A 22,988-nucleotide genomic window follows, 5' to 3' on the forward strand; every position below is an offset into this window, starting at 1 on the left:
GTCCAAATAAAGCAAACACAAAACTAAGATTACCAGTTATAATAATGGTTTTATTTTACATTGTAACATATTATGATACATTAATGCTTGCAGAAAGCACGTGAGCCAAACTGAGCTCTCATTCGGTATCTTGAAGTACAATGTGGTCGCCACTAGGTGGTGTTTGGTGCCACAATTTATTCGAATTTTTTTTTTTTTTTTTGCATACTTTACTGAGTAAATGACAACGTACTCTTATCTGAAAAGTGTGCTGTTTATTTAGGATTTTTTAAAAAAAATTTATTTGTTTTATTTTTCATTTGTCATTTATGTCAATTCCAGACTCGACAAACAACAGACATGTTGGGTGTACTGTACTAACAAATGTGTTTGAAAGAGAATGTAAATGGATAGATCACTACACAGTAACACTACCAGTCAGTTCAGTGACATTAGAGTGTATTGGTTTGTTGGCTAGGTGGCTCCAATGTCTTGTCTTCCCCTTTCCACGACAGGCCAAAGGCACCCGGCAGTGCCATTTCTTCATCAATTTCCAGTAGATTACTACATGCCTGCTTAATTATCCCCCCCCAAAATGTATTCAATCCATGGCATTAAAGTATGAAAATTATGTGATGGCTTTTTAGGGACACACAAGTAATCATTTAAACTATTTAGTTCTCACTTAAATACATTTTTACAAGTTGTCGATTATCTTTGCTATAAAATACTATTTACTTTGAGCAAACGATGCAGAAAATTCTCTGTCTGTAAGCTCTGTAAGCTCAATCATTACTCTATAAGATATACTGTATCTTACAGTATTGTTATTGATTAACTGCTATGGGCCACAAAATACGTCATGAAGTTAACTAAATCTTGTGAAACAGATTGAAGGTGATTGACACAACAGGGGTCAAACAGTTCATAAGGAAAGCATAAACAATACATGTGTCCACAAATTGGCAACTCATGTAAATTTACATATGTTAAATATTCTGTCACACAAAAATGTGTTTAAGTGCATAATTAGCATTGTACTATAGCAAGCTTTATGTGAAATCTGTAAAAATATGTTTTGATATATAGTTATCCCTTTAAAAAATTTACATTTTAGTTTCATGCTGTTCATTAATACAAATATCCAGTTTTCAGTTATCAGTATGTTTATTGTACAAAATGATAACAGGGCCACGTGGTTGGCTATATGAAATCACCCATTTAACCTAATTAGTGCTATCATGATAAAGAGATAAAAGCTGAATACACTTAACTGAGACAAAATTATTAAATAATTATGATAACCAGAGAGCCATATAACCTATCCTTAATACATACATACGTATATAATTATAAACACACCCACTAACATTAGCATACATCAATTAATTTTATTTATTTCTGTTTTTTTAAATGTCCAGTGAGAATGTAACTTGAACTTACAAAAATGTCTAATGCATGGCAAAAGTTGTAAACATTTAATTGTTAAAGTAATTGTTTACACATAGGCTGTATTTATTTATTTATTTACCAATGTCTATATATACATACATACATACATACATACATACATACATACATATATATATGTAGCCTTTATATATGTATACATTTACAAATTAGGTCGAATATAACTATAAAACACTAGCATATCTATCTATCTATCTATCTATCTATCTATCTATACAACAGCACCTTTGCAATAGAGTGACACACACACACAAACACACAGTCACGGAGCGTTTAGTTTCAATCAAGTACGCACAATATTAGGGAGAAGTGCAGGTACCTGTGTGTGTGTGTGTGTGTGTGTGTGTGTGTGTGTGTGCGTGCGCATTCGGTCCAAGGCTCATTTAAATAGTAAAGGATAATTAGTTAGGCAAGAAATTCAAGTCGAGCCTTGCGACACGAATCTGATACACGCACAGGTAACCCAAGCATCTCTCATTGTCCGTCCCATTAGCATGTACATATATATAAATTGTCAGTGGATGAGAGGCGCTATCACACAGCCTTAGCTCTGGATCAGCGCGAGGACAAATCTTCACAGGTCAGAAGCTGCTTTCCGCTTACCATCAAATAGCATTTGCTAAACTTTATAACCGTTGGTCCCGGCTGTCTTACGTGTGTTTTGGATTTTAACTAAATTCTTTTAAAATTTGAAATGTTGTTTTTCATCGTGAGAGTAACAGAAACTAATATAAATAGTGTAAACATCTTAGAAAATGCATGGTGATGATTTGGAATGTTACAAATCGTCTGTATTATTGTATTGCCATTAATGTTTCATTAATTTTGAGTCTTTGAATTTAAACAATTTCTAAGAAATGTATTAAAATTTATAATCAGAATAATTTAAGTAATAAATGAATAAAGAGAAACAAAATAAATCTAGAACAAAATTTAAAGTTAAATTTTTTTTTATTATTTCTCAACAGTTTGAACATGTCTCTTACTTCCATCCTCTCGGCTGAGGCCATTGAAAATGCTGTCAAAGACTGCCAAGGTATGTACTAACAATTTTATTAATAATAAATAATAATGTGGAGACAATTTTTATTTGTCTGATATTGAGACATCAGTGAGAAGAATTTTCATGTTGCTTTTTCTCTAACAGCTCCAGACTCCTTTTCTTATAAAAAATTCTTCCAACTTTGTGGCCTGAGCCAGAAAAGTCCGCAGGAGGTGAAGGATGTCTTCCGTATCATAGATGAGGATAACAGCGGATTTATTGAGGAGGCTGAGCTCAAGTATGTCATTTCGACTGGTATTGAATTCATGTGTAATACATCTCAAACAATGTGTTGTGATCTCAACGTTTGCCGATGCTCTAAAGCACACAGAATGTACAGATACAGAGACTATGTTGTTTGGATTTCATGTTACTCGAGGACAGTTCCTAAAGCTTTAATGGTTTCAATATGTTGCTTTAAGTGTGATCAGGAAAAGCACTTTCTAATTCTAAAAATACTATGCTCATAATAGATGTACATGAAAGCCTGTGCATAAAGAGAATTACTTATGTTTAAGCTTTACATTAAATGTCCATGTCTTACCTGATAATACCACAGTTCCATTTAAACCAAGTCCTTTTCAAATGTAATCCTTGGAGATGCTGTCATTAAGGTTTTTTCTTTTTTTTTCTTTTTTTTTGTTCCTGGTTTATCTGATTTATCTGCATTATGTAATGACATCAGCAGAACTAGAAACCATGCAGGGCTGTGGAGATGACATTCATAACAGTCCTTTGAAGGGTTTAATTTTTAGCTCCAATTTTAGCTATAGGGCAGGTGAACAAGATCATATTTGATCATTTGACTGATGATCTCTATGTGAAAGATCTGAAATGAAAAATGGGTTAAGATGCAGAGCTGCTTAAAGTCACAGTTCAGTGCAGCACTTCGTTCTTCTCATCAATGGATCTGTGTGAATCAGGTTCTTTCTCCAGCGATTTTTCCCGGGGGCACGAACCCTGACAGAGAAGGAGATTAAGAGCCTCCTAACAGCTGCAGATGATGATAGCGATGGCCGGATTGGAGTAGACGGTAATGTTTTCTTATAAGTTTATGCCTGTTTTTTATTGTCTTATTTATTGAATTTTATGCATCTACGTGTTCTATCCTTTTGAATGCACAGTTTTCACATTTCAGAAGATTTTCTTTCCTTTAAAATGGTGGGAAAGCTGTATTTATTTAGCAATTTTTACTTTGATAAATCTGTCATTTTATGTCCTTTGCTCTTCTGTCATGTATTATTCAGAGATGTGCTAAGGTTTAATAGCTTTCTTAGCTCATGGAAACTCTAGTGGGAACAAAACTATCACCGCATTACATAAGAGGATCAAAGATCAGGGTCACCTCAAATTATTATTTCAGTCCTGAGTAACTGACACACACTAGGACAATACAAAGTCTAAAAGATGAATGCAAATTACTGAGAATGAGAGCTTAGAGTAAAATTGTCTCCTCATTTTCACTAGTGTTTCATTAATCTTTAGCACATGCTCAAACACTTGTGAGAACGATACAGAAAAAGTTTATTTTGGACAAACCCTGTTAAATCAGTTTATTTTAATATCATTGTCTGAATTACTTTACTGTTTAAATTCTGATGTTCCTCTTTCCCTACAGAGTTTCAAACTATGGTGTTTTCCTGAAAGACTCTTTGAGCCCTCGGATATAAACACTGCAGCCTCAGCATTCATTTGACTTTTTACACCTGATCTCTTTTCCAAAAAGACAAATCAGCACATAAAGTAAATGTACTTGACTTTTGAATATGTGTCTGTTTTGTTGTCCCCAAATGACCAATGACAAAACTGTTCAGGGAAATTAAAATAAAATAAAGTCACTAAACTGATGCATTTGGTTTACTGTGTTTTAAATCTGCTTTAGATTCATGCACATAGAATTGTAAGACATATCTATGGATTCTATGATATTTGATTACAAGCTGCAATATTTCTATACCAGAAAACCACCAGCATATGTTGTGCATGAACTTTGAACTTTTTCTGCTGATACTGTTTCCACAGTTTGATGTTTAGCTTTGAGATTTATTCATCTGTGCACTGCACATAATCACAAAACAAAGAAAATGCACTTTTACTTTACATCTGAAAAACCTCTGAAAGTAAAGTAATTCTTGATAACATTTCAGAAAGAATATATGTACCTTCAGTCATTTTGAAAGTAACCAATATTTTAATTTGCACATGTAATGTTTCACAAATGCGTGGATCTAGTAGCATAGCTTTTAGTCAGGTCATTTAATTTGTTCATTTGTTAATATTTTCAAGCAATGCATTTTTTTTCTAATCAATAAATACAATAAAGCTCACCAAAAATATAAACCTTTAAATACTAGATGTAACCAAATCAGACTGTAAAGCAGACTAAGTAGACACAAAAGGTACAGACAGTGAGAGTAGGTGTAAGTTTCAGTGAAGAGGGCCTCTCAATACTGAATGGCAAGGATATCCCGCTCAGGTTACCGCTTAGCCCATTAGAACAATGGAATTGAAAATGCCACATCAATCCTGGCTTCTGATTATCCCCTTGCTGCACTGAAGCCAGAAACCAAAATGAGCCGGAAAAACATGTGCCTTAATAGCATGAGCTCCACTCACATAATCCCAGTGTGCATGCATGGCCCAATATGTTAGATTTAACAAACAACTAAAGGGGGAGCTTACACAGTAATTATACTATGAAGCTTATCCATATTATTCAGCCAGAGGTTCATGTGTTTAAATATAACAACGTTAGCATTGTTTCAATAGGAACTTTAAATTTACAAGCCAATATCTGTAACCATTGACCAACTTGTAAAATTATTGCGGTGGTATTCTAACTCATTCTGCAGTTGGGTGGACATTTCACATCAAAAAAACAGTACAAAAATATGAAATAAATAAGAAAACGTATATATATACATGATGCTTGTCTAGATTTTTTAATAAATACCATTTTGATACAATGGAAAGACCTGATAAATCATGCAAATATTGCAAACCATAACAATACCCAACATAGTCGGCAGTCAATTAATATATGTCTTGTCAATTATTGAAGAAAAAATATAGAAAAACTGAAGAAGATACTTGCAATAATGTGTTTCTGTAACCACAGAAAAAAACAACATCATATGATGTTGGCCACATGGCAATGTGGTAAACCATTTTTGGTTGTTCAGTTAGTGACATTGCTGACAGAAATTTTGCAGACAAAAGAAAAATATTATAAAGATAAATATTATTAAGTATTTTCTTAATTATCAGAAAATAACATTTAAACTTTTTTTTTTGTTAAATTAATTTAAATAATGTTAATTAGGTTTTTTTTCCAATTATCTCAGTGGCAAAATGTGTACAGTTTTACCTGAATTTTATGATTTGTTTGTTTGTTTGTTTGTTTAATATTCTGAACTTAACACCCACTTATTTAAACAAACACTGTAAAACCTGTAATAAAAGGAAGAGGCAACTTAAAGAAAATTAAATAATGCAAAAACTATTTGTGTGAGCCAACAATATGATTTTCCATAAATATGATATTCCTGAGGAAAACTGTTAAAGAAAAAAAATATAATTATCATCAATGGACATGAAATGTAGGCTACCCTAAACTGTGTAATCATTCTGTAGGCCTGTTGGTTTTAAAAACAAAACGTTTGCTTGATAATTAGACCGCCATGGTCTGAAAATCCTTTGAGTATTTTATTTTTGTTGTTTAAAGTAGTAGTAAAAATTTGTAAAGTAGTAAAGAATCAGTTCACAAGTCACAAGACTTGGCCTATGTGCCAATGTCAGGACTATGACATTATATAATCTAATACTATAATATATTTAGCCTAGCTGTTTTTAAAAATCCCTTTAAAGTGCTTTTAATTTCATACTACGTAAACGTTCTGAAATATGGGGTAAAAACTGAGTGACAGGACTAATAGAGAAACGGAACTGTGGACGAAATTTACCCGATCAGATCCAACTGTAACACACAGGCGGCTGTGTCAAGAACAGGAAGTAGGCTACATCTTTTCCATTGATCTCAGCTGTTCTCTTTCAAGCATACGTTTCGGTGTCTCACTATGGGATACGCCCCTTCCGCGTATTCCTCAGAAGCCCAATACCATTACGCCAGCCCCAATTGGCTGGCAGTCATGACGTTGCGTCAGGGAATGGCTCCCTCCTCTTGGTATAAAACGAGCGACGCAACGTCATTACGACATTCAAAAACCTCTTCTCGCTTCACACCAGAAGCCTTCCTAAATCTGATAGCCATCAACTGGTCTCCACGCTGGTTGCTGGCTTATCATTCTGGTACTGTGCTTATAGTCGATCTGTTGGCCACCACGCCGCTTTCGCCTACCCCTCAATCGGCATTCCAGCTCATTGTTAGGGTCATTCAGTACCGCAACTATGGCTGCAGCAATGCAGACTAACGTAGCTAGCGAGGGAGAACCGCGGCTTTGCTCATGCGGGAACAAGATCTCATGCAAAGACACACACCAGGTCTGCTCTGCATGTCTTGGGCTGAAACATGCTCAAATGGCGGTCGATAGTCCCGGATCCTGTGAGCACTGCGCGCGTTTCACCATGAAGAGCCTCCGTCGCAGGTTAGCACGCCAAGCTAGCTTGTCTGGCCATGATCCCCTCATGTCAGCTAGTCCCGCTCCGGTTTCCGCCCCTCAGGTACCTATTCCTGTAGAGCTGCCCACCACGGCAACCCTATCGTGGGGTGAACAACTGGATGTATGCGCCCCTCTGGCCGGTGTCCTCAGCACGGACGAGGAGGAGGAGGAGGGCGCGTTTGAGTTTGAGGAAGAGGGGCAATCGGATTTCCTTCTCTCTGAAGAGGAGGAAGATTTCGAGGATTCCCCTTTTCTCCCCCCTGCGCAATCGGCACAATCCCTCGCTACGGCGGGATCCACGGAGGAGGCGGGCGGGGCACCATCCTCTCCGCTTCTTAGTGTGGATCTGCAAGACGTGTGCAAACGCGCTGCAGAGAAACTCAATATTCCGTGGCCGACCGTAATAGCTGAGACTGCAAAGTCGCGTTATGAGGGGAAGAGGCTGCCGAGAGCTAAACGGGCAGCGAGACAACTCCTTCCAGTCTTTCCAGAGCTTCTGGAAGAGGTTTCTGTCACCTGGAAGGACAACCCTTTTACTAGTAAAATGCCCGTGCAAGGGGGATCTGCGCTCGACGTGGAGGGTATGGAGAAGCAAGGCCTTCTTCGCATGCCCCCCATGGAGCCTTTAGTTGCAGCGCATCTGCATCCAAGGCGTACGGCGGCTGCAAACCCAACGTTGCCATCAAAAGCGGACCGCTTCCAGTCAAGCATGACGGAGCGCGCTTACAAAGCAGTCGCCCTCTCAGTCCGGGCCATGAACGCCATCTCTCTGCTCACCGCATACCAGGCGGAGCTACAAGACGAGGTGTCTGCCACGCCAAGTCAGACACAGTGGGAAGAAATCTGTGTTGTCACAGATCTCTCGCTCCGTCTTCAGAGATGTGCCGTTCAGGCTGCGGGCAAGGCCATGGCCACAATGGTCATTCAGGAGAGAGGACGCTGGCTTAATTTGGCGAATCTCTCCGACAGAGAAAAGGAAGCCATCTTAGATGCACCGGTCGTCGCAGAAGGCATTTTCGGTTCAGCGCTGACACGGATGCAGAAGAGATGCGAGGAGAAGAAAAGGGATGATGAGGCCTTGCAGCTCTGCATGCCCAGAAAGACGCAAACCGCGCCCCCACCACCTCCTCGGCAGACGTTTGCGCAGGCTACAGCTCGCCCACCCCCCAGCTTTCGCATTCCTAGGCGACAGAGACCGCGTGTGAATGCAACAACGGTTCAGAGCGGCGCACCAGAGCAGAAACCCGCCTGGCCCAGAAAAAATTATCCGCCCGCGACAGCTCAGACGGTCCAGCCGGCCCCTCACCCTACCCAGGTGATGAGGAGGAAGAAAAAGGCCGTTTGAGGGGGTCTTCCTGAGGGAAGGGGGCTCACAGCCCCCCCGTTCACTTGTCCCCGACCCTCAGTTGTTCAGCGTTCAACGGAAAACGAGTTCAGTTGTTTACAGATGTTCTGTGGGGAAACCAGAGCCAAGTTGGTCCAGGGGATGCAGAGCAGTGAAGAGAACGAGAGACGATGCAGTGGTGTACACCCACCCACTAGTCACAAGCACTTTACATGCTCAAAGTTCAATAAAGTTTTCACTGTTTCCCCCACAAATGTTGCAAAACATAATGCCCCAAAAAATGTTGCAAAACACTTTGTCAGAACACAGCGTAACACCACCTCGTGGAGTCATCGCTCCGCTGAAGGTGGTGAGCCACATAAACTCTGTCCAAGCGATAAGTGTTCGCGCATGCGCAGTACAGACCACAAACCCGTTTTCAACTCGGCCATACGATGGCGCCGGAACGCTGCAAATAAACTATTGGCGAGAATGCACGCAGTCTCGTTGGGTGCTGAGAACAGTACAAAACGGTTACAGACTGCAGTTTGCAACTTCTCCCCCGCAGTTCAAGGGAATCATTTATTCTCAGGTGCGGGGAGCATTAGTACATGTTCTTCAGGAAGAGATTACCTCACTGCTGAACAAAAAGGCAATAAGAGTGGTCCCACCCGAGGAAAGTCACAATGGGTTTTACTCGAGATACTTCCTAGTCCCGAAAAAAGGGACTCGAGCTCTCCGCCCCATATTAGATCTTCGCACACTGAACAAATACCTAAGGAAGTACAAGTTCAGAATGCTCACCCATTCTACACTTCTGAAACTGGTGCGCCCAGGCGATTGGTTTACATCAATCGACCTGAAAGATGCATATTTTCACATAAAAATATATCCACCCCACAGGAAATTTCTGAGGTTTGCATTCCTTGGCGTGGCATACGAATATCTAGTCCTTCCCTTCGGCTTATCTCTCAGTCCGAGGGTATTTGTGAAATGTACAGAAGCGGCCCTAGCTCCGCTCAGGGAAAAAGGCATTCGTCTCGCTACTTACATAGACGACTGGCTGGTGACGGCTCAATCAGAGCACAAAGCGAGAGATCACACAGCCATGCTCCTAGTACATCTACAGAAACTGGGATTAAAATTAAACACCGAAAAGAGTGTTTTAGTTCCCAGACAGTCAATAACGTATCTGGGGTTGTTACTGGACTCAGTGACATTCAGAGCGCGACTGTCAGAGGGGAGAGTAATAAAATTTACGAAATGCCTGGCCGAATTTCGGAAGGGGAACAATGTTTCTTTTCGCATCTGCCTCAGACTATTAGGTCTGATGGCCTCAGCTCTAATAGTCATTCCCTTAGGCAGACTATTTATGAGAGAGTTTCAACGCTGGGTAGCTTCTCTGAGACTAGACCCGTTACGGCACTCCCGGAGGAGAGTGAGAGTGACGTCCGCCGCAGTCTTGGCACTGCGTCACTGGCGGCGCCCGTGCTTTCTGGTACAAGGGGCACCGATGGGCGTTGTCCAGACCAGGAAGGTCATAACGACGGACGCGTCGTTGTCCGGTTGGGGGGGCATTCACGAGGGCAGGGCAGTGAACGGGAGATGGGGTCCCCATCTGAGCCACTGTCACATAAACTACTTGGAAATGCTGGCCGTCTTTCTGACGTTGAAGCATTTTCTTCCTTTTCTGAAAGGACATCATGTTCTCGTGAGAACGGACAACACTACAGTTGTGGCATACATAAACAGACAGGGAGGTCTCAGATCACTCCCTTTACACATGTTGGCACGCAAACTGATTTTGTGGAGCAATGCCAGTCTTTTATCCCTGAGAGCTACACACGTACAAGGCATAATGAACCGGGGTGCGGATATGCTGTCCAGGGGAAATCCCCTTTATGGAGAGTGGAAGCTGAACACGGAAGTGGTTGGCCAAATTTGGAGCATTTTCGGCAGAGCGACAGTGGATCTGTTCGCGTCACAGGACAATGCTCAGTGCCCTCTGTTCTTCTCTCTGAAGGATCAGAGCGCGCCTCTAGGAATAGACGCACTAGCGCACGAGTGGCCTCGCGTTCTCCTGTACGCGTTCCCACCGATTGCGTTGATATCTCCAGCCCTTCACAGAGTGAGGGAGGAGGGGCTGAGAATGATACTGGTGGCTCCGCGGTGGCCGGGGAAATTTTGGCTGGCGGAGATCATACATATGCTTTACGCAGAGCCGTGGTCCCTGCCACTGCGCAGGGATCTGCTGTCACAGGCGGGGGGGGAGATATTTCATCCTCATCCAGAACGCCTGGCACTGTGGGCCTGGCCAGTGAATGGCTAAATATGAATGCAGCTGGTCTGCCAGACAGTGTCATCAGAACCATACAGAATTCCAGGGCCCTGTCCACTCGGTCACTCTACGAATGTAAATGGGGCGTGTTTGAGCGTTGGTGCGCGGCTAGACACGTAATCCCTTTTCAGTGTTCAGTGGCAGTTATCCTATCGTTTCTGCAGGATATGATAGATCAGGGTAAGGCATTCTCAACAGTAAAGGTGTTTCTTGCCGCAATATCTGCCTGTCATGTAGGTTTTGATAACAAAACTGTGGGGCAGCACCCTTTGGTATGCCGGTTTATGAAGGGTGCGCGTCGCGCTTTGCCAGTTTCGAAACCGATCTCTCCGTCATGGGATTTGGTTCTGGTGCTTGATGCGCTTTCTGTGTCTCCATTTGAGCCATTGGACAAAGCTGACCTGAAATTATTGTCGTTTAAGACGGCGCTGCTGTTAGCTTTGGCTTCAGCGAAGCGCGTAAGTGAAATTCACGCACTTTCTGTGAATTCAGCGTGTACGCAATTTATGCCAGGGGACGCAGGGGTGCTTTTGAAACCTAATCCTGTTTTTATGCCCAAAGTGGTCAATTCTATTGTTCCTCTCAAGTTAAGAGCCTTTAACCCACCGCCTTTTGCTTCAGCAGAACAGCAAAGGCTGAATACGTTGTGTCCGGTGCGTGCTCTGCGCATTTACACTGAGAGGACTAAAGTGTTCAGAGAGAGTGATCAGCTGTTTGTGTCTTGGGCGAAGCCGCGTACGGGGAAGCCGATTACTAAACAGCGTTTATCCCACTGGATAGTGGAGGCAATTTCTCTTGCATATTCCAGTAAGGGTCTTACGCCTCCGTCTGGTTTACGTGCTCATTCAACAAGAGGAATGTCAACGACATGGGCCCTCTTTAAGGGGGTCACGTTACAAGATATCTGTGAAGCGGCGAGTTGGTCCTCACCGCACACATTTGCGAGGTTCTATAAACTGGATGTTACAGCTCAAACGTTTGCACATGCCGTTTTGAGCGTTGGATCTTAAGTGTTGACCAGCCCTATATTAGTGTTTTTGGGTGGCAGGAGACTTCGAGACAGGCTATCTGGCAATACGGGAGTTAGGATATCCCATAGTGAGACACCGAAACGTATGCTTGAAAGAGAACAATAGGTTACTTGCGTAACCCCGGTTCTCTGATAGCATTAAGTGAGGTGTCTCACCAGATCACCCTCCTTGCTGTGTGAAGCGAGGAAGAGGTATGCTTGTTTTGAATGTCGTAATGACGTTGCGTCGCTCGTTTTATACCAAGAGGAGGGAGCCATTCCCTGACGCAACGTCATGACTGCCAGCCAATTGGGGCTGGCGTAATGGTATTGGGCTTCTGAGGAATACGCGGAAGGGGCGTATCCCATAGTGAGACACCTCACTTAATGCTATCAGAGAACCGGGGTTACGCAAGTAACCTATTGTTTTCCCCCTTGAGATAACAAACCAAGCACTTTGTTTCTGTTGTCATGTTCTAACAGGTAAGCACCAATTGGTTGAACGCTCTTTGTTATAGTTGTCGCTTTTGAAACACGGCATAAAACAGTCAGATGAATGCTGTAGCTAACCAGCTAGCGTGTAAGTAATAGGCTAAGTTAATTTGTCTGACAACCGTCACTGGTTTCGTGGAAAGTGAAATGCAATGCAATGAATTTGGTTCCTTTTTTTTGTTTATTTGCCTCAGTTATCAAATTCACGTTTCTAGCTATATAGGGTCTATCTTTTTGTCTTTATCACTAGTTTAAGAAACAACTAGCTGCTTTCCTTTAGCAGTTTATATGAAAAGTAAAAGAAGGCAGTTTAGTTATAGTTTAGTCGCCTCTCTCATAATCTTAAACGAAACATTTAAATTACATAATTAAAAAAAAAATATATATTAAATGTAACCGATGTCTGTGATATCTCAAATAAAGTATTGCCATAAACATTGTAGCTTTTACAGTTTATACATGTATAATCTAAAATTAGTCATATAGGAATATCTATATAAAGTTGTCTGTTTATGTTTATTCTTTAAAAAAATTCACTGTGTCCTTTGACAACAATCCCAATGAATTTTATTCTGTGTACAAATCAAAGGTATGCACGCCAAACTCAATGGAAAAAAGAGAGAACCGTAGACACAGACCACACTAATGCTGATGATCAGGTATCTTCATCAAATACCTGGGGTCTAAATGGGAATCATTTTTTAAATCAGATGTGATGTATTAATTATCTGCTTTTTATTCCCACTTTATATCATCATCTCATAAGCCCAAGAATGGCTTCTGGAATGCAAGAGAAACAGTACACCCCATCTTTGCTCAGTTTTTTCATCTATAACCCAAAGTTTGGACCACGTGAGGGCGAGGTAAATCCTGTTAATAAAAAAAAAAAATGTAAACAACTAGTGTAACCGTTTGGTTACTTTATGTTAGTCATATGTTTATAGAGCTGTTATTTTACTTTGTAGGAGGAAAAGAAAATCTTGTTTTACCATCCCATTGAAATAGAGAAGAATGAAAAGATTCGCAATGTTGGACTCTGTGAGGCCATTGTTCAGTTCACCAGGTTAGCAATTTACTAACGATGGGATAAAAAGTGGTAACAAACAAACATAGAGAGACAAGCACAAATGAGAGATTTTCTTATTTACAGAACCTTCTGTCCAACAAAACCAGCCAAATCCCTCCACACTCAGAAGAACCGACAGTTTTTCCATGAGCCGGAGGAGAACTACTGGATGGTGATGGTACGTCTATGCATCAGTGATGTTTTGTAGACATTTAGTTTCAGTCTAAATGTTAAACTAGCCTGACACAGTGATGCTAAAGCATTTATTAAGCACATTTGAATTCCTCTCTCAAGGTTGTACGAAATCCAATGGTTGAAAAACCCAACAAAGATGGTAAACCACCCACTGTAGAATACCAGGAGGAAGAGATTATTGTGAGTTATGTATGGAATGATAGTTGAAAATATGTAAGGCCTTTTTTATTTTTTATATTACATAACCCTGCATTTCCATTCATATGTTTAAGCTCAGTAAGATACTTTTATTCAGAAAGGATCCATAAAACTGACATTAAAGACTTTCTAAAAAAAAGACACTGTTTTGTGTCTATTCATTGATAATAATAAGAGTTGTTTCCTGAACACCATATCAGCATATTAGAATGATTAATGAAGAATCGTGTGATGCTAAAGTGAATGAAGGAATGGATGGTGAAAATTCTGCTCAGCTATCACAGTCATCACAATGTCAAATATAAATAAAATATCCAAATATTATTTATTATTATTTACACATATGTGTGTGTGTGTGTGTGTGTGTGTGTATTTAACTTATATCTTATATCTATATATATCTTTTTTTAAATACTGGTTTTAATATATTATTAATCAAATAAAGGCTTATTTCAAGAGCATTAAAAAAATTCTCACCAACCCCAAACTTTTGATTGGTTGTGTAGACTGAGTTATTCTCCTCTTTGTGTTCCAGGATTCCGTTTATGGGTCTGTTTTACAACAGTGCTACTGCATGTATAAGGTAAACACTGTTTATATTGATCTATTTTCTCATTTCTAATTTTCTTATTTTTAATATTATTATCTACTCATTATTTTTCACATACAGCTGATGCCTCTTTCAGATTTTTTGTCATTGTTGTTGATCTTTAGCTCTTCAACGGCACATTCAGCAGGGCATTTGAGGCTGGTGGAGTGGAACTGCTTACCCAAAAGCTTGAAAAGTTCTTTTACAGGGTAAATAAAGTATTAATTAAGAGAACTCGATCCTTTAATCAGATAAAAGGTAGAAGGTATATACCTTTGGTCTGTTTGGTACATGCATATGCATGTTTTAAAAGGAAAAAACTAATTTGTAATTAATTTGAGGCTTTGAAAATTGCTTTTCTTTATAGTTCTACTGTTGCCCTGCGTTGAGTGCTTCTTTGCTTGACTTTTTAAGATGCCACTGATAATCTGACAACTTGAAATGAAAGTCTCACAATTAAGGAAAGAGATAAATTGCAGAGATATTTCCTAGTTAAAAATTGTAGAGATATGTGCAGTTCTTCTTTATGTTTTTATATTTCACATATATGTGTCAATGGTCAATGTGCGACACATGACACAATCTTATTAGTCTGTGTTTGTCTTATTGGTTCTTCGGTTCAGATTTCCTTGCTGAGGGCATCATGCTTACTCACCTGTCTGAATAATTCAGCTTAGGTCAAGGGAAACCCTTGGCATCACCCCCTCCCTAACCTGAGCTGTGCCATGAAGCTCTCAGTGAAAGTGCAATTTGTGCCTTGGGTTAAATGTCACTGACTGCTGTGCAAAGTCACACCAGGGCTGCATCTCAGCACGTCAAGTTGTCAAATTACATTACGTCAGCCTTATCAGGGACGCTTTGGTAATTTCATCCATGTTTGAGGGCATTTTCTGGACTGTTCTTGATAAGCAAAATGTCAGTTCTGATACTAATCTGTACTTAATAATTCTGTATTATTTTGTTTTTTGTGATTTATTGAGATACAATAAAATAATTTGATTTCATGTTGTTGTTGTTGTATACTTTGTCTTAGTACCTACAGACACTTCATCTCCAGTCATGTGACCTGCTGGATGTCTTCGGGGGAATCAGCTTTTTCCCTCTTGACAAGATGACCTACCTGAAGATCCAGTCTTTTGTAAACCGAGTGGAAGAGAGCCTGAGTCTTGTCAAATACACGGCCTTTCTCTACAACGACCAGCTGATCTGGTGAATGTCAATCTATACACTCATCATCTGAATTGTTTAAAGGGAAATTTCACCCCAAAATTCTAAATTCTGTCATTTTGAACTTACCCCCTCAGGGCATTACAAACCTATAAGACTTTATTTAGTTTTTGGGCTGAGAAAGAAACTATTTAGCAGAATGTTAACGCTGCTCTTTTCCATACGTCAAAAGTTGTATTTAAATTTAAAATTTAAAAGTTGTTATTTTTGATTTGGGGCTGTCAGCCTCAAAAAAGGACACAAAGAGCTATGTTTAATATTAATTTATGTTGATTATTAATGATTGTGTATTCAGATCACACGTTTGAGGATTTCAGTAAAACTGCAAATGCATGATATGAATGAACTGAGTGCAATAGAGGACATGAAGTCTGAGAGATGAGACCCAATAAAGCTTCTTAATCACAAAATGTCTGGCACAGGGATCCAGATAGACTTTAAATATTACTTTTAATCCTCTGTTGAATTCACAACATGAATTTCATATCTTGTTTTTAAAAATTGCTTTGACAGAAGTGCCTGTGTATATGCCTGTTGAATGTTGTTTGACTGATTACTTGTTTAATTAAAGTGTCACATTGAAAACATATTTTGAGCTACCATGTTTTGTAAGACACAAGACATTTAAACAGTTAACATTATTATTGAAACACTTACTTGTATTTAAATGAGTAAGTTTGTATATGCTTTAGTCTTATGCTCTGTGCTGTATTTTGTAGGAGTGGTCTAGAGCAGGATGACATGCGCACGCTGTACAAATACCTGACAACCTCACTGTTCCCGCGGCACACTGAACCTGAGGTAAGACTGAGCGATAGTGCATTGTACTATTGTATTGTAAATGCATAAGCCCTAAATACATTAAAGATAGAATTAGCCATTTGAATCATTTCCATTTTTACCCTAGTCTAACACAGTTTGTACAGTAGACACTTGGAGTACCAATCAATGTGTCAAATTAGCCCAATTAAAATCTTAATATAATATTTTTTTTTGCATTTTAATGTACTATCATTCTTTAATTGTACCTTTTTAATTCTCCAATATCATGTGTGCCAATTAATTGCTATACATTTTGTTAAACGCTACCATCCAAAAAGTCAGAACATTTTTTATAAGCTAAATTGTTTTTTGGAACAATTAGTCCAGTTAGCTTATGCCCACCAAGCCTGCATTTATTTAATGAAATATACATTAAAAGTTATGTTTATGTTATAATAAGACATATTATTGAAATTTAAATTACATTTTATGAAGTTTTCTATTTAAACAATTTACATTTCTATTTAAACAATTATAATATGCTGATTTGTGCTCAAGAAACATGTTAGCAATATTGAAAATAGTTTGCTTATTCAATATTTTTGTGCAAACTGTGATACTTCTTTATTTCTTCGATTCAATTCACAAGCATTTATCAGCATTTATTTAAGGGGGTCATATGACGATTTATAAAAGATCATTATTTGGTGTAATGGAATATGTTGACATGCTTTAATGTTCAAAAAACACATTATTTTTCGAATACTGTACATTATTGTAGGTCCTCTATGCCCTGCCTCTCTCAAATGCGTAATTTTCTACAAAGTCCCTCCTTCCAACAAGTGCAGTCTGCTCTGATTGGCCAACTGGCCCAGTGCATTGTAATTGGCCGAACACCGCAAGCACTCGGTGGAAATGCTCTCTCCATGAAGACACTGACATTTTTGGATGGAGAAGCGCCAGATTGTCGTAGCAAAATCAGAATTACCTCCTCTTCTAGGTTCATGAAACGGTCGTCCATAAAATGGTGTTGTTGTTCGGTTGCAAGTAATCCTAAAGATTCCTAAATGCATCTATTTTCGGAAGGCCAAATAAAGTGATTATGCTTCCGCCTAGATACACACAGCAACTCCCTGACATAGCTGCTTCAAAACTAACTGTGGTTACTGAAACCACGCCTTCTATCTTTTGCGTGAACGTTTGGGCGGCCTTACACAAATATTTCCACATAGTGACGTAGAGATGTGGGGGCGTGTTTCATTTAGATGTTTTTGGGCATGACAGAGTCTTAATTTTAAAGAATATCTCTTTGGATTTGAGACTTCAGTCTTTGCAACTTTACAAATCTTTTTCAACCAAGAGCTTGTAACACTCCATAGAGAAGGAACAATTTTAATCATATGAACCCTTTAAATTAAAGGTCTGCTTGCTACAGCAAAGCAATCTTCTAATGTTTAAAGTCTCTGGCCTGCTAATACAATCTTTTGTGTGTAACTGTAAATACACAGTTTCTGACAGTACGCATGACTTGATTTAGCTATTTAAATGTGTGCATTCTGTGGAAATTTTATATTAATATCAGTGAATTTCAGTTAAATATATAGTAGGATACAATCATTTTGAGTAGAGACGGTGTAAATTATGTCATGCCTTAATTCAGTGTGTGATTTTTGTAATGTGCTCTCGAGTCATGTGTCATCATCATCTGTGTTTATGAATGATCTGTGTGTGTGTTTGTGTGTGCAAACATTCGGCAGCTTGCAGGAAAAGACTCTCCGCTCAGGCCAGAGGTGGCTGGGAATCTGTTGCACTATGGGAGGCAAGTATCCAAATATTTCCTGCTTTGAACTTAGGGCTGGAACAGCGGGCCTTTGGCCTGTCTGCTTGGGCTCAGTGCTTCGGGGACACAAGCAGCCAAGCGCAGCGCCAAGACAACACAGATAAACCAACACTGCCAAATATCAGATTACACAAGGGTAATTGAATTGCTTGAGTGACAAATAGTAATCAATAAGCCCAACAAACTTCACAATAACCCGTCCGAGTGTTCCACGAGTGGGAGATGGCACAAAGGTGTTACGTTTGACTGATTCCTGTAAGATTTATAGATTATTCTCGTGAGATCAATCAAGGAGCGACTGATGAATAATTGGCAGAGCTTCTTTGTTGGTATGTGTTCAGTGTGTAATATGGGTAATGGGAGCATACTCTTCAGAGGGACGGCTGTGACTCGAGAGGTTAGCAGTGCAGTGTAGCTGGTAGCAAGCTGTAAGGACTGAGAACTTGGCACAAGCTGATCACAGATTATTCATCATGTGAAAGAGATACTTGTGGACTGTGGATTTTGTTGCCGCCTTAAGAAATTGAATATTTGTATTATGCATGAAAAGTCCAGAGTTGTACTAACATGTTATGTTATGGGAACAGATTTTTAACAGGACCAGCAAATCTTAAAGATCCAGATGCCAAATTCAGATTTCCCAGGATATTTGTGAACACAGAGGACAGTTACGAGGAGCTACATTTGATTGTTTACAAGGTGAGTGAAAGAGTCAAAGTCAGTGTTGATCTTTATGCATTTTAATCTATAAGCTTAACATGGTGTTGAGTAATTACCTAACATTCGTGTTTTTAATTAATTATCAATAATAAATGAATAAAGTATATTGTAGCTTACATGGACCCTACAAATCTGATCGTAAAAGGACTAGAAGCACAATCAGAATAAAAGAGACACATGTAACCACATCAGTCGGACTGAATTGACCAGATCCGATTCAGATTTCATTCGGATTGAAAGGTTTGGTTTATTCCTTTTCTAATCCAAGCGAGAGGAAATGTAAACACTTGATCGGATTGGAAACTGAAACTGGAAAGTACTGCGCATGTGCAGTGACGTAAAAATAGTGTAACGAAGTGCAAAACTAGCTGTTCTTCCTGGTGAATAAAGTGTCATAAATGAGTGTGCCATCATTATAAAACTCCCCTTTCAGGACAACATCCACCAGTCCTTCTTTAGACTATCATCCACAGACAATTGGTTTTGGGTGCAGGAAGTGGCACTTAACTGCTTTATAAAGTAAGCAGCACAGCACAACAGTTCTTGTGCTGGTCGTCACCTAATTAGGACCTGAAACAACCAAACAAATGAATGGTTCGACACAACTTGTACCGGGCAGAGCCTAGACAGGGCTTTCTTCTGTACAGATTCTATGCTTAGCATCAGCTGGGCATGTCAGTATTTGATGGCTGTCATAGCCTACCCTGGTCGTCCAGTAAGGTTGTTTGTTGAATTAATTAATTCCTTTTAAATTATATATTTTAAACACTAATAGTTCACTAATAGAAAGAATAACGCATTGACTTGGGTATATACCCTAATAGGCCTTTAACGTTCCTCCTATTTGACAATACTAGAGCAACAGAGATGTACTCTTCCAAGTTTTATAATGTAGTCTTTTGTTTTATTAAAATTGAATATATTTGAGATCTCAACAGGATATGCAATTGTGCGGGGCACACTGGAATGCAACGCATTAAATGTAATTCATTTTGTTTCTCACCAACCCCCACATGTACATTCAGAACCCTTGGCTCCACGAGATGCATATGATTATTTTATAATGCTTTTTTAAAAAAAAGCATCCGTTATCTTTATTTTTCCACTTGCAATATTAAATCAAAAGAATTTGTGAACGAATGATACATAGATTGTTCAGTTATGGTAAATAATTTTGTCTATGGTAAACGTTTTTGATTGTAATAAAGCATATCTGCTAATTTCATATTTTACATAAATGTTATTCCTTATTCAGGCAATGAGCGCAGCTGTATGCTTCATGGTAAATGGTAAGTGTCTGCTTTTGAAGTCCTTTTAAGAAATGTTTGTTCTCGTTTTGTTAACAGTTGATTTAGTAATCACATTATCAGGAAATCAGTCAATTGTTAACTGTGCTTTCATACCTTGCTTCCCTTTGTCCTGTAGCGGCAGTGGATTTGAATCGTGAGTTTTGTGAACAACTAGACAGCCTGGTTGGTCCCCAACTCACCCTGTTGGCCTCTGACATTTGTGAGCAGTTCAACATCAACCGAAGGATATCAGGGTCAGTATTACTCCAGAGCTTCACTTCAACTGCTGAATGAAGAAAATCTAATGTTTGCAGAAAAAAAAACTCCGTTTCAGGTCATTAAATAATATCACTGCATCTGTCAAGTTCGTCCTGCTTCACTGCTCGTGAATGCATCAATCTTAAATGACTGAGTCATTCTGTAACCATTCAGAAATATTGACAAGGCTTTCACTTACCCGCATGCTGAATACAAGTGTCCACTGTATCATCTCTCTTTCGAGTAGCAGTTACCGGAGCTTATTCATTAATCATATCTAAACAGTGTGTCCTTATCTTACCTGAGCCCTATGTGGTGTGCAGTATTGTTTTGTGTGGTACAAACCCTCATATCAACTTACATGCCTCTTATCACACATTAAAGACACATAACTGCTTTTATTCTTCCCTTCATGTTACATTGGGAGGGAAAACTATACCTCAGCTTCACTAATTCTCTCAAAATGTTGTTGTAGGCCAGAGAAGGAGCCTCAGTTTAAGTTCATCTATTTCAACCAGATGAACTTGGCTGAGAAAAGCACCATCCACATGCGCAAGACGTCCAGCGTGTCCCTCACCTCGGTCCATCCAGACCTCATGAAAATCCTTGGAGACATCAACTGCGATTTTGCACGGTAAGCGATGCCACTGATGTACTAATTCATGTTTGAGTTACATTTTGTAATTGTATTTGGATTTAATTTATATAAAGGCCCAAAAATGAGCACCCTTTCCTAAATAATGTTTATTTTATGGTGAAATATTAGTAGTATGTATTATTGAATAATAACTGCATGTATTATCCTTCATTACATGCACACAAGAATTTCTCACGATAAATTTCAGCCTACTTTGCAAAATATTTTTTTTCTTAAACACATTGTATTCTACATGAGTGACCACATGTCCAAGGTTACTAATTTCCTTAAAAGCATGTCTAAACCAAATCCTTATAAGGGGTTTCTGTACAACAATCTCTAAAAGACACAGAGCAATAGCAGTAATAACACAGCCTGAGCTATACCGCTCTTTTCTCTCTCTCTCTCTCTCTCTCTCTCTCTCTCTGTGTGAGTGTATCTGTATGTTTTTCTTTTTATGGTTTTTAGATTAAATATCCATGTATACATTTAATCTCAACATGTTAATAAGGCCCCACATGGTTAGTGAATGAGTTTCAGTGTTTGTGCTTGTTTTGTAGGGTTGATGAGGACGAGGAAATCATTGTTAAAGCGATGACCGATTACTGGGTTGTTGGAAAGAAGTCTGATCAGAGGGAGCTATACGTCATTTTGAACCAGAAGAATGCCAATCTCATTGAAGTGAATGGTATGTAAAAATTAACTGACCAACACTGAGGTGATATAATGGTGTGAAGTTATTAAAATCTACTAGTTAACTTTTGATCACAGTTGTTAACTAGTCAGTTCTTCTCAGTTGTTAATTTAATTTAAATGTTAGCATAAAAAAAAAAACAAATGAAATGGTTCTGTTGACCTAAACCCTCACCAAGATTCTGTTTTTGTTACAGAGGAAGTGAAAAGGCTGTGTGCGACACAATTCAATAATATTTTTTTCTTGGACTGAAGAGATATGATGGGCATGGACTACTTCACTACACTAAAACTGTCAATTGTTCAGGTTTTACTGACAGCATCAGTGTAATGCAATAATTGCATTGTAAAAAATGATATTTCACATCATGCAATTTTTTTAGATTTTTATTTAATCTATACATAAATGTGGTTGCTTCCTTGTAATTAATTATAAAATCTGAATTTTACTGTAATTACCTCTTTTCATTTGTTTGTATGTACATATCATGTTTAATTATCCATCAGCTATCCTCTCTTTTGTGTTTCATTCTCATTGTTCAGGTTTGTTTTGTCATGTAAGTTGACATTTAGTATATACATCTGCAAAGCTATATTTTTCTCTTATTTTAAATGTCATGTCATCAGTATCATGGTTTAACATGTTATTTCACAATAAATTTCAGTTTTCATTAAATGTAAGTTCCTGGTCTTGTTCAACTACACTCTTAAAATTATATAATCTTGAATAACATTGCTATCATGCTTCAATTTTAATACGTATTTCAAGCCTCTTGACTACCTCATGCTGATCAAGGGAAGACATGAGATGTGTGAAGTGTGTCAGATCCAGATTTTTCTTTCTTAGTGAATTAATATATTCCCACCTTTAAGGGGTAAAACATTTTTTATGTGAATGTTCCAGAATTAAACCGATTAACCTTACATGGCTTGGGGAGAATAATATGCTAAATGCATCATAAAATCCATAAAGTATGATTATTTATATCCGCTGGACATCTGGTCAGGGTGACCCACCTTGACTTTTATCCTCAGCAAGAGGCTTAAGTTACCTTTCTGATTACGATCATTCAAAATATTAACGGGCAGAGCAGCATGTAGCACATATGATTTATTTATTTATAAGTTTGGATTGTAACGGAATAATTGTTTGTAGTTGTACCAAAAATAGAAGTATTTTGAAATGTCCTAGAACGCTTATGAACCATGTGTACAGCACCAGCGTCACGAGTGGATTTACA

General features: G+C 38.8%; 2 protein-coding genes across 3 annotated transcripts; both read left to right on the forward strand.

Annotated features, from left to right (window-relative positions):
* Positions 1 to 1,864: 1,864 nt before the first annotated feature.
* Positions 1,865 to 4,338, forward strand: LOC113111776 (parvalbumin, thymic CPV3-like). Its single transcript, XM_026276848.1, has 5 exons — positions 1,865 to 2,029; positions 2,418 to 2,485; positions 2,597 to 2,729; positions 3,415 to 3,524; positions 4,110 to 4,338. Exons 2-5 carry the CDS (start codon positions 2,425 to 2,427, stop codon positions 4,133 to 4,135), a joined length of 330 nt encoding a protein of 109 aa, XP_026132633.1. The 5' UTR covers positions 1,865 to 2,029; positions 2,418 to 2,424; the 3' UTR covers positions 4,136 to 4,338.
* Positions 4,339 to 6,444: 2,106 nt separating this feature from the next.
* Positions 6,445 to 22,101, forward strand: LOC113111782 (vacuolar fusion protein CCZ1 homolog). 2 transcript variants are annotated; one of them, XM_026276867.1, is made up of 18 exons: positions 6,445 to 6,532; positions 12,206 to 12,264; positions 12,863 to 12,932; positions 13,040 to 13,136; positions 13,239 to 13,336; positions 13,424 to 13,517; positions 13,634 to 13,714; positions 14,268 to 14,315; positions 14,447 to 14,530; positions 15,355 to 15,530; positions 16,268 to 16,349; positions 18,068 to 18,129; positions 18,738 to 18,849; positions 20,126 to 20,159; positions 20,296 to 20,413; positions 20,893 to 21,051; positions 21,615 to 21,742; positions 21,945 to 22,101. In XM_026276867.1, the coding sequence occupies exons 3-18, from the start codon at positions 12,919 to 12,921 to the stop codon at positions 21,998 to 22,000; spliced, it is 1,443 nt and encodes a 480-aa protein (XP_026132652.1). In that variant the 5' UTR covers positions 6,445 to 6,532; positions 12,206 to 12,264; positions 12,863 to 12,918; the 3' UTR covers positions 22,001 to 22,101. The 2 variants fall into 2 exon arrangements, with proteins under 2 accessions (XP_026132652.1, XP_026132653.1); XM_026276868.1 differs by lacking the exons at positions 6,445 to 6,532; positions 12,206 to 12,264 and adding an exon at positions 12,286 to 12,361.
* The last annotated feature ends 887 nt before the right edge of the window (positions 22,102 to 22,988 follow it).

Source organism: Carassius auratus, chromosome 12 (assembly GCF_003368295.1).
Source record: "Carassius auratus strain Wakin chromosome 12, ASM336829v1, whole genome shotgun sequence".
Classification (NCBI taxonomy): Eukaryota; Metazoa; Chordata; class Actinopteri; order Cypriniformes; family Cyprinidae; genus Carassius; species Carassius auratus.

Bases quoted from the DNA above. Each gene is read 5' to 3' on its own strand.
- LOC113111776 (XM_026276848.1), top strand. From the start codon at position 2,425: ATGTCTCTTACTTCCATCCTCTCGGCTGAGGCCATTGAAAATGCTGTC. The intron at 2,486-2,596 runs GTATGTACTAAC...TTTCTCTAACAG, and splicing joins TGCTGTCAAAGACTGCCAAG to CTCCAGACTCCTTTTCTTAT. The intron at 2,730-3,414 runs GTATGTCATTTC...TGTGTGAATCAG, and splicing joins ATTGAGGAGGCTGAGCTCAA to GTTCTTTCTCCAGCGATTTT.
- LOC113111782 (XM_026276867.1), top strand. The intron at 13,137-13,238 runs GTAAATCCTGTT...TTTACTTTGTAG, and splicing joins TTGGACCACGTGAGGGCGAG to GAGGAAAAGAAAATCTTGTT. The intron at 15,531-16,267 runs GTGAATGTCAAT...TGTATTTTGTAG, and splicing joins TACAACGACCAGCTGATCTG to GAGTGGTCTAGAGCAGGATG.